We start from the raw sequence: 12,044 nt of genomic DNA, 5'->3' as shown, positions 1-12,044 counted from the left end.
GAAAATGGAAAAGTAAAATGGAGAAAAAAAACTTCCCATATGCACACACACACTGTAAAAAAAAAACTAAAGTTGGGCAAATTTAAAAGTTTAAGGCAACCAGCTTCAGCAGATTATTGAGTTCTCTCAACCTCGTTTTAAGTTTATACAAAAGAAGTTGAGAAGTTTCCTAAAAAATAAGTTTAGAAAACTCAAAAATCTGCTGAAGCTGGTTGCCTTAAACTTTTAAGTTGGCTCAATTTTTTATTTTTTTTACAGTGCAGAACTGATTTGAGATCAATTGTTTTGATCATTAGATGAATGGCAAAGTGTCACCTAATTTACCTGAACTCTAGGTTACAATATATAAATAATATAAATGTATAAACACACAAACCCATACACAAAAACCTAAACTAAACTAAAAATTAATTTAAATTAAATTAAAAATAAAAAACCACCACACTCATATCCACTTATTTACCATTTAGCCATCTTGAGTTGTACTGGTCAGTGCGCATGACTGCATTTTTCCCCAAAGTTCGGAAAATAGCAGAGTCTGTTCCCATGAAATCAATATACACCCCTGCGTACAGTTCTCCATCTAAGAGTTACAAAAACAGAAAGATACAAAGGGAGTCAGAATGTGAATCTGGCTCTGAATCTGTGAATGTAAAATAATTCAACTTTTGATTTATAAGTTTTTTTTTCATAATGAAACATCAGCCACACACATGATGATGGATTATTGCCTGGAGATCCATCAAGGCACAGAAAAAGAACATTTAACTGATCAAATGCTTAATTTACAGTGAAATTACAGAGACTATCAGTCGAGAGAATGATTTTTTACAGAAGTATATATAATTTTTAAAAATTTGATTAAAAATGGTTCTTCTTAGTATTATTATTTTTAACAATAATACGTTAATTATGCATATGTTAAGAATTTGGCACTAACACTGTACAACGATATAAAGCTTGGCTTGGTGGCAACTGCCAACTGACATTACACACTGCACAAGACTGGGTCTCATATGCGCTGGTCATTATGCATGTGCATGTGAGGGGTTATTATTGCCTCTGGAGGAATTTGTTCCTTGTTAAGTAGTGTGGAGGTCAAGTGTGTGTGTGTGTGTGTGTGTGTGAGAGTGTGCAGAACCCAGTTGCAGGCCATTTGAGCAGGTGTCTCAGTGCGTAGTTGGCAGAGGCCACGGCTGTTAAGGAGGGGCCGCAGAACCACGGCCAGGCAGAACGCTGTCATGAGCGGCTCTCATGATTAATTCCCTTTAGGAGGAATCCAGAACACAGGGCCTGTCCGTTTTTGCCCACACTTGCTTCTGTGTACAGCGGGAGATACGAGTTCAATCGGAGGGGTTTGTAGAGGAAACATGCTGAATGTAGAATAAGTTTGTTGACAGTATATTTGCTCTGCCCGGCGGCGGTTTTTCCGATGGCATATCAAAACTGTTGATTCTTAGGGGAAGTCTAGGTGCCAACCTGTCAGAACGCCTTGTAAATTCAACCAAACAACTGTAATATATGAGGTGGTAGTTAAATACAACCAGACAGGCAAGCACTAAAGTGTTCTTTGGACGATTAGCAAGCCAAATTGTTTGCAAAAGCTTCCTGGTCATGTTTGTTTGTGGCTTTTAAGGTCGCACTTCATGTAAGACTGTGATAAATTGTTTTACTGGCTTAGCTAATTGGTTTTGCTAGTTGTGGGCTTTGCTAAGCTGTGCTGATTAGATGGTTTAGCCGGTTGTTTTCCTAGTCAAGGGTTTTGCTGAATTACCTGCTGTGTAAGCCCTGCTAAATTGAGGCTGTGTGTTGTTCTTTGGACTTGGTTGATGACGTGCTAGTTTGGGGACTGTTTAGTCAGGAAAAAACTACAACAGATTTACAACAAATTAGTCACAAAATACTGTAGATGTACAAGTCCTAACAAACATGTGGTTTTAAAATGGTCTAGAGGTAATATTCTTTAACATACAAATACACAGACACAAATGCTTTGCTAACGTGTTATTTTTCAGGTTGCTAGCTAAAGGCATTTTAAAGAATAAGACTGTTTACACTTATACACTTCTGCAAATCTAAGAATGTAACACATACTTGCAGTGATGAGCAAAATCAAGCTTATTTAGCCAGCAGAACCTACATTCATAAACTTGCATGTGTTCCTATTTAGGGCTGCATAATATTTTGGGGGGGAAAATGACCAATAATAATAATATTATTAATAAAAAAAATAATCATCATCATCATCATCATCATCATTATTATTAAATGTTACCAAAATAGTAAATATTGCTATTATTTACAAGTGTTAAACAATCAAGCTTTTATTTTGGCAGAGTTGACAGTTTCTCTGTGAAAATGGATCATAGTTAACCTCTCTAAATGTAAAAAGATTTGTTTTTGCCTCAAACACTATTCTGAAACGACCCGTTACCAATGATCTATAAACCGTCGGGTTAGCTAGTGCATGAAGGCTCGCAGTGAGAAATATCATTAGAAGGCTTGTTAGAACACTCCATGTGCTTGGTTGATTCACATGTTTCAATATAAAAGGCTTTTACTGACATCCGAGTTATCCATTATGAGTTACTCAGAAATCATGGTTTAGACTTTTCCAATACACACAACAAATAATGCAGTGATTTCTCAATTGAATTGTCACTAAGTCAAGAAATGTACCATCTCATGAGATAATGCCAAGTTGTTTCTAAGGCATGCAGGAAAAGCCAGTCACTTTTTTGGGGGGGCAATAGCTGTGCAACAAGTCTTCTAAAAAAAAGTGAGTTGCTTTGAGTAGACACTAAAGTGAATGCTCATGAGGATAAAAAAAGTGATTTTTTTAGTAGTAAAACAGGTACAAAAGACTGCACAATATGACTGTTCACCTAAGTGGATGAATATGTTTCCACAGTTTTAAATGGAATCGCTGAAATGCCTTACTTATTAGAGCAGAGACGCTGTTCAGTTTTGGATCATATGGACACTTTCCCTTCCCAGAATCCTCCTTGCCGGGCTCCAGATGGAAGACGTATTCCTGAAAGGGAAATTGAAAGCAAAGATTAGCTCTCTCTGTCTTATGGTCAATAATTCTGTAGAAACACTTTGCATATGTCCTCAAATCCCTATAAAACATGACACGGATTTAGTTAACAAGGTTAGGCATGTGACAGCAAAGACTATGTGATGCACAGGTGGAAAGAAAAAAGCAATAGCGCAAAATTAAATAATCTCAAAGACAGATCTCTGAATAAAATGTGCAGATAGAAAGTTTCATTATCCAAACTTTTCTGCTCGTCCGTAGCCTGCTAACACCTGTCTAATCCTGCATCATGAGCGTGGCGGAATGGCTTACTGACACCGGCCCATCCCAGAATCCCTCAGGCATGATGTAGAAACACTGACTGACAGGTATTTGGATGTGCAATTTAGGAACTGCCACGAGTGTGTGCTGACATGCCCCGAAGACTCGCCATGAGCCAGATCCATAGCTTTCTAACCCCAAATTGTCCTTTACAGTCACAGTAGGAGACGGAGGAGTGCAGGACATTTCAATTCTTATCTATCAACATTCATTTAAAGGAGAACGGAACGGCTGTCAAAATATTCAGAGTTGTCCAGCATTAACAGATTCCCTTTCACCCGTTATTAAAATCAACACTGTAGAAACAAACCAACACTGGCAGCTCCTGCAGTGTTGCCTTAAATTAGAAATGTAAAATTTGCAACAGACACCCTATATTCTTCTGTTTGACAGTTGATATGGGGCATTGAATGAAAATTATAGTGTGCTACAAAAACTGCTAAATTTTGTGAGAATTATCTTTTTTTTCAAGTTTGGGCTTGCCATCAATTCATGCCAAAATTTGGTTGTACTTGTTTCTCCAATGATTTTTCATGTTGTTGTATTTATACATATAAAAATGAAAGTATTAAATAAATATAAATGAATAAATATTCATTTGTATGAATAATTTTTATTAATGAGGGATTTCTTTCCCGTTTTACAACTTACATTTTTATTTAATTATTTTTTTATTTTTATAAATTTATATTTAAATATAAAAATACATTTATTTGTTTATTGGTTATTTGCATTTCCAATAACCAACTGGACACTAATCAGTCAGGTTTCAGGAGAGGCCATTCAATTGAGACTGCACTACTGTCAGTCACTGAAGCCTTGCGGATTGTGAAAGCTGATGTCAAATCAACAGTTCTTATCCTGCTGGATCTATCTGTCGCTTTTGACACTGTGAATCATCAGATCCTCCTGTCCACCCTCTCATCACTGGACATCACAGGGATTCCACTTCGCTGGTTTGAATCCTATCTTGCAGGTAGGTCTTTCAGAATATCCTGAGGAGGGGAGGTATCCACAGAACATCAACTGGCCACTGGGATGGGCTTCTTTTCAAGGCCCTTGTTATTTCTAGGCTGGACTATTGCAACGCTCTTTTGTCTTCCCTTCCATTATACACAATCAAACCTCTACAAATGATTCAGAATGCAGTGGTACGACTGGTCTTCAACAAGCCCAAAGGGGCCAACGTCACATCCCTCTTCATCTCCCTGCACTGGCTACTAGTTGCAGCTTGCATCAAGTTCAAGACATTGATGCTTGCATATAGAACAGCCACAGGCTCAGCACTACCGCCACTCACTCTTACCAATCTACATCCCCTTCAGAAGTCTGAGATCTTTAATGGCGCTTTTCCATTGCGTGATACGACTCGGCACGCCACGGCTCGGTTTGTGTTTCCACTGCAGTTTAGTACCACTTTAGTGGGTGAGATTATTCACATGTCGTTATCATTGCGCCGCCTCTACTGCCGTGACTCCTGAAAAACGTTTTCATTCCACGTCGATCCATCAAGCTCTCGCTGGATCCGCTCCTTGGCTATCAACGAGAGGAACATCTGTACTTTCTCAACAGACAACGAAACCATTTTTTGGTTGTTAAAAGAAAGGTGCGCTCATTCAAAACAGTTGCGTTCAATCCTTCGCTGGCTGTGCTGATTTAAATCTAGCGGGTCTGTTGTGTCTCGTGCCGCAAGTTGATGCAGGCAGTGATAATTTTCTCCGGCCAATCAGTGATCAGCAGAGTTTACACGTCACATTTTGGTAACGGTACGGTCCGCTTGGAACCGCAACTGAGGTGGTACTGAAAAAAGTACCAGGTACTGTACCCAGTGGAAAACCCTCCAAAAGTGAACTGTACTGAACCATACCGTGCCATATCGTACCATGCAGTGGAAAAGCGCCATAAGTGAGCAACAAAAAAAATAAAAAATAAAACTTTGCTTCCTCTTTTCTTAACCCCCTCACCCCCGTCTAGCTTGTACTAATCTGAACAATACCTGAAACTTTGTATTACGAGCTCTTTGTATTACGAGAATTGGTGCCCCATGAGCTGAAATCTAACAATATCTTAAACTGGGTTTAAAAGAGGCTAATAAACCACATTCTCACATTTTAACTTAAAAAGGCCCGTTTGGCAGTGGTAGTGCAGTTAGATCGTTTAGTCAATAAAAGTGTGGTGTAAGGATTTAGTCTTTACATTCTGATGCTCAAACCTAGAGTATTGTACTTGGAGGGAGCTGAGGTCATGAGAAGGTTAAGCGCTTCCTGTGATGTGAAATGTAGGACGGCTGAAGTATTTGAGTAATGTTTAGCTGTGTAGGTCTATTATTTCCACTGCTTCTTTGTGTTTGGTAGAGCCGACTTGTGTTTGCTCTGGATCAACCACCAAAAAGTTTAGCATTCACTCCTTTGAGGGCAAGAACGCTGAGGTGGGTGATGAAAATAAAACCAAGAAAGTTACGTATTGCAAGTTAGTTATTTATAAAGAAACTGCAATAGTACCAGAAAAAAAGAAAAAAAAAACTTTTTCGGAGTATGTAATGTTCTATTGCAAAATCTTGCAAATTAACAATTAACTAAGCTCAGAAGGTAGTTTTGCAGGTTGAACTACAAAGAGAGAAACATTCAACAAGCTAAGACATTAAAGAAGAGCAGAACTTAAACATAGATCAGCCAACAGAGGTTAACCATGAAGACATAAATTAAAACTAAAAGTGAAGATAAAAAACAAGATGTGAGACACAGAACAAAGCTTTAAAAGAAAACATGTTAGAAAGACAAGACAAAGAGTTAACAAAAAACATCCAGACATCAGCTACAGATGAGGTGGAACAAGAAAGACACAGAGGAACAAAGAGCATGAAGGTTATGCATCTTTAGACGCAAGGAGAGCCAACGGGCTCACGGCAGACGCCCAGATCCGTGTCCCACCTGTAGTCCTGTCTCATCAAACACTGTTTCAGGTTCAGCTGCACGACTAGCTCTTCCTCTGGTCTGGGGCATCTGGAGATGCATGGCGGTCTAAAACAGAACATAGTCACAGGATCCATGATGTTACTCACTTACCAAGCACGGTTGCCCCTTTTAAAAAAATAAAATAAAAGAGGACAAGTTCAGCTAGGCACTGAGGTGACCTTTAACAGTCAGAGAAAACAATAATTATTACATGTATGTTGTGTATGTATGTGTATCTATGAATGCTTTTGCAATTGAAACAGCAGCTCTGTTCCAAAACCTAATGACCTTAAAAAAAGAAAAAAAAAAAACAGAAAAGAAAAATTCAAGGCATCACTTCAAGTATCCATCACAGTAAAGGAAATCCCAGAATGCACTGCACAGAGCTTAATGCATGATGAAAAAATACATACATAAACATACACACATTTTATATTATACACATTAATTTTTTTTCTATAACATGCATCATATTTCACATGTGTGTGCAATCAATTGACACTAATTTTTAGCTTGTTTTTATCATTTTCACATTTATGTGAAATATTGAATACTTTTACATTTATATTTAATATTTAATACTTTTACATACACATTTAAATTAGTACAGTGTATTAAAATTAATATTAATAAATATATAAAAAAAATTATATACAAAATAAAAATAAAAATATAAATAAGTTATTTATAATTTTTTTATATGACAATTGCTTAGATTTGTCTCCTTGTATTCTACCATTTATGTTTATATTTAATACTTTTATTATTATTATTTTATTATTAATGAACCATTTTACACAGTATTTATGTGGATTGTTTTAATTTTATGGTTTGCTTACTCTATGTTTGTTCATTATCACTTCAGTAAGGATGCTACTTTGGTAGTAGGGGAAGTTGACTCCTGCAACATAAACCAGCCTAAGGTGGTTTAAGTTGGTCTAGCTGGTCTCCCAGTCTCTAAAACCCCTCTAAAACAGGCAAAACAGACCTGGTTAACTGCACTGTTTTTAGCATGGACATCAAATTGCTCACAAGGTTGCGGAGTTAGTGTGTGAAAGATATCAGGGTCTACAGATATCTTGAAGTGTAAAGCAAAACTCGTCTGGGATTGTGGTGTCATGTGTTCGTGCAGATGCTTATCGTAGCAGATGCTGTCGGATGGTTTGACCATGATGAGTTGCACAGCTGGCTCTCGGAAAACCCCAAAAATCAACATTGAGAGTCAGTACGTCTGCTGCAGCCTCATGTGTTTCTTTCAACATACAGTCTTGGGTAGAGTCTGAATGCAAAGACTGGGCTAGCATGCCACAGACCTGCTGCAGTCGGTAACATCTGGATGTGTTTGGATTAATGTGCGTCTGTATGTGTTAGACGTGATGTGTGTCGTGCTCATTGGGACAGACTTTGAGATGTTTGCCTGACTGGAGGACTTTGTGGACGCAGTCTGTGACCCAGGTTTCCTGTCTAGAAAGAGCTGGGTGTTAAAGGGTATATCACATCACCTCTCAGCTCTTATAGAAACATTCACACGGGGAGGGCATGAAAACCATGTGTGCCAGCCCTGGGAAATGTTAAGGAAATTCATTATTATGGTGAGCTACAGACCACCAGCACCATACCGAGACGCTATAATGGGAGCTCCCATAGCATAACACCCTACATAACTCAGATCTCAGACTTGAAACTAGGAAAATATAGGAATAATTCTGTAATTATTTACTTACTCTCGTGTTATTCTAAACCCATATGACTTTCTGAACAGCATTCAATGCAGGTCGATATGATATGATATATGATATATGGTATGTATGATATGATATATGATATATGATATGACACGTGGGATATATATGATATATGATGACATGATATATGGGAAATATGATATATGATAAGATGTATGAGATGATATATATGATATGATATGATATATGACATGATATATGGATATGATAAAATGCTTTTGAAAATGCTGCCTTGGCATCTAGCTGAAATAAAATAAGTTTAAGTTGTTATTTTATTTATATTTCATTTTATTTCAGTTATCATTTATTTTATTTCAAATTACAAAATTGGTTTTAGCTGAAAATGGTTTTGGTTTTAGCAGTAGTTAGCTATATATATAACCCTGGTTTTGAATGACAGTTGCATAAACAATGACAGAATTTTCATTTCTGGGTGAACTATCCCATTAAGAAATGCAAAACCAGGTAAAATAATTGTAGCATTAGCTTAGGTGTGATTTTATAAGCGTGTGTATTAAAAAAAAAAACAACAAAAAAAAAAACTGACTTCTATTAAATCCACTTTAAACGTCCCTGAGCTGTCATTAGAGAACAAATGTTGCATTTAAAGAGCCGAAAGCTGCACAAGCAAGGGTCCTAAAAAGGCAAAGAGGGTCCACAGAGTGATGCCCGGCTGGAGTGAGGAAACTCAAGCTCTTCAATTAAAGAGTAAGACTAAACAGGAGAGAGAGTTATAGTGCGCTGGGGAAGGCAGCTGTGAGGGTGAACGCCAGCCAACACCTGGAGGGTTTTTAATGGGGGAGGAGGTGACACAGGGGGACGGTGAGTGAGAAATCACACTTGATTAACTGTAAGAGTCGGTAATGTATAGATTTGTTGAGAAATCTGGAAAAGGAATATCTATAAATCCAGTAAGAACACCTGTGCCTCATAGGTATCCATGTGTACCTGCTATGTTTAAGACTCTCATGCCCTGTTACCCCACTCTTACCATAGGTTTGCGTCCTCTGTTGACATAAGTGCACACTGGGTTGTAGGCGCCCGTCCCGCACATGTACAAGTGTGTCCTGTTCCATGGCTCGATCAGACGGATGAAATTACCGCACTCGCCCTGAGAGAGAAAACAATCACTGTAATTATTTTCACACATGTATGTGACAGACTGAACAAAAGAGCCATTAGACCAGACATTAAAATTAAAACAGTGAAATTGTGGCTTTTAGTTCCAGTCTGTTGGATTTTAGGTTGTGTTAGCATTACATGCTACAGCTAAATGCTAAGAAAATAAACTTTAGGCAGATATAAATATTTGAAAATTAGTCCTTCACTTCTGGGAAAACAGACCAAAACTTTGATGGCAGTATTCAGAGACTGTTTGTCCAAAAACAAGAACTGTAACAATGCCAGAAACATACTTTGCTAGCTTATGCAAACACAGATGCTAATGTTTGACCAATGCAATCAGGTATACGGGTAGCTAGCTATAAACATGTCAGCATTTTAAATCATTTCAAACTTTTTCCCAGCATTCATATATTGCCTTTATTTAACTTAACTAAACTTAAACTTTGTTGCTCCACTTTCACTGTAATTGACCTCAAAGAGAAAGTGGCTGTAGAAGACTATGCGATATGATAGTTTATGATAATACTCACTATGACGCACTTGCTCTATTCATTTTGTTTTGATACACAGAGCCTTTCAAAATTCAGGGTTGGTAAGATTTTTAAAACATTTTTTGTAAGAAGTCTCTTATGCTAACCAAGGGAACATTTATTTGGTCAAAACTTATTGTGAAATATTATTACAATAAACAAAAAACACTTTATTTTATATATTATTATTATTAAATGTATTCATTTATTTAGCAGCCATTACTCTGCACGTCACATGATGCTTCAGAAATCATTCTAATATGCTGATTTGCTGCTCAAGAAACATTTCTTATTATTATAATCATTGAAAACAGTCGTGCTGCTTAATATTTTTGTGGAAATTGTGAAATATTTTTCTCAGGATTTCTCTGATGAATAGCAAAGTGTGAAAGAACTGCATTTATTGTAAATATAAATTGTTTGTAACATTATAAATTTATTTATTGTTACTTTTGATAATTTTAATGCATCCTTGCTGAATATAAGTATCAGTATCTTGCCCTGAAATTTTGGATTTCATCAAAAAAACATAAATTCACAGAGTATCAATCATGCTTTTGTACAGCTGTAATGAAAATGAAAGACTATCGCCCATTTAAAAATGTCCTTTTTTAACAGGAAATCACAGGGGGAAAAAGCATTATTTCCTAGGTTTTTAAACTCTGTACTGGCATTTATTTCAGCAACTTTACATTCAATAATTCAAAAGAGTCAAATCAGAAAAAAAAACTACATGAGGATTCATTTCACAGCAAGTGCATTCAACATTATTAATAATTCATGAGCTGTGGTTAAAACCCATCACATCCCACAACCAAACTGACACTAAGTACCATACCAGAGCACAACAAAACACCCCAAATGAAATGCACCCCACAGATGTGCAGATGATCAGGTGATGCACAGTTTCTTTACCAGACCAATAAACCACATGTCCAATTCCATATGTCCACAAATCTAGGAATTTGACTGGTTCGAGTTCGTCTCACCCTGGATCTAGCATCTGTTTTCCTTCTCTGAATATCAGTGCATATGTTATTTTGTGTGGTTTCTGACCAGGAAGGTTGAGGTTTGTAACACATATATTTGACCTCAGCCCTACTCCTAAACATGAATATCTCACTTTCACTTCATTTATATCAGCATATATTTTTTGTTGAGCTGGGCTGTTCACAGGGCTGTAGACCTGGCCCTGACCAAACGATTGCATATATGCTGTGTATTTGTAATGACATTTACTGCTTAAAATCCAAACCACAAACAGATGTCACATAGACAAACTGTAGTGTTTCATAAGTGAGCGCTGGCTGGAGTTATCGAGATGAGTTGTGATGTCTAAACAAAGATATCTTGCGTGCAAATGCTGACCAACTGTAAACTGAAAAACGGGTTGTGTATATTGTTATAACACTGTCTGGAATAATTCTTGGAGGAATTAGATAACATTTAGCTCCAGTTCTCTAATTTGATGCGCCAAGCAGTTTTCAGGAATGCCGTTCTCAGTTTTTCACGGCCTTCCAGATCAGAGTATGTGAGCAGAGTAGAAGCAAAGATGGCACTCACGTTTGTGTCTTTGCCACTTAAAACACACTCCGTCTTCCTCTGCGGGGAAACAGGCCAGTGTATCTGAAAGAGAGAGTATGAGAGAGAAAGAGAGAAAGGTCAATCCCATTTGTCACAACAATGACACAATCTCAGAAACGATCCCCTTTAACTCAACAACCTTTCACTGTAATGAGCAGAACTAGCCAGGAAATGTTCACCCTGAATTTTTATAAGGCCCCAGGGTTCCCCACATATCCAGGCTTTAGTTTTATAGAATTTAATAGTCAGTTTCCTGCATTGCTGTGAGCTAATCAGTACAAGTAACAGTGAAAGAGGAATGACCCTTAGAGCCTACTGTGATTTAGGTTATAGCTTGTGCTTGTTCAGGAACTGAACCCAAAACAGTGAACATCTTTCTTTAAATTAAATTAAAAATATAATAAAATAAAGTCAAATTAATTTATTATATTATATAAAAAAAAAAAAAAAAGCAAAAACAGTTAAATATAGTTTACAAAATAAAAAAAAATAAAAAAAATACTCAATTTAATAAATAAATACAACAAATATATTAATAAATGACAAATTCCTAAATCATAAACAAATGAAAATTAAATACAAAATGAAAATATAGCTGCAAGCAGCGATTACCGGGGTTCAAGCACTTTTTTGCATCCAAGCTGATATGGTCTAGGTCAACCTGAAATCTTGGACTGACATTACAACACATCCATGATAAAGAATATTGCAACACACACATACTCAACCTGAAATGAAAGGGCTT

The 12,044-nt window shown here is 36.9% G+C and overlaps 1 protein-coding gene across 2 annotated transcripts in view; it reads right to left on the bottom strand.

Annotated features, from left to right (window-relative positions):
* The window catches only part of LOC306855236 (semaphorin-3F-like), a 71,394-nt gene that overhangs the window by 18,471 nt on the left and 40,879 nt on the right, over positions 1 to 12,044 (bottom strand). Inside the window, exons 4-8 of one of the 2 annotated variants that reach the window (XM_079393771.1) lie at positions 11,279 to 11,341; positions 9,052 to 9,171; positions 6,292 to 6,381; positions 2,941 to 3,034; positions 464 to 583 (exon numbers count right to left, since the gene is read on the bottom strand). In XM_079393771.1, coding sequence (XP_079249897.1) covers positions 464 to 583; positions 2,941 to 3,034; positions 6,292 to 6,381; positions 9,052 to 9,171; positions 11,279 to 11,341 — 487 coding nt within the window. The remainder of the gene's footprint in view (positions 1 to 463; positions 584 to 2,940; positions 3,035 to 6,291; positions 6,382 to 9,051; positions 9,172 to 11,278; positions 11,342 to 12,044) is intronic. The other variant, XM_079393772.1, reaches the window with a different exon arrangement.

This window comes from Barbus barbus, assembly GCF_936440315.1.
Source record: "Barbus barbus genome assembly, chromosome: 35".
Lineage (NCBI taxonomy): Eukaryota > Metazoa > Chordata > Actinopteri > Cypriniformes > Cyprinidae > Barbus > Barbus barbus.
Note: the sequence above shows the minus strand (reverse complement) of the source record. Positions and strands in the feature narration are given on the sequence as shown.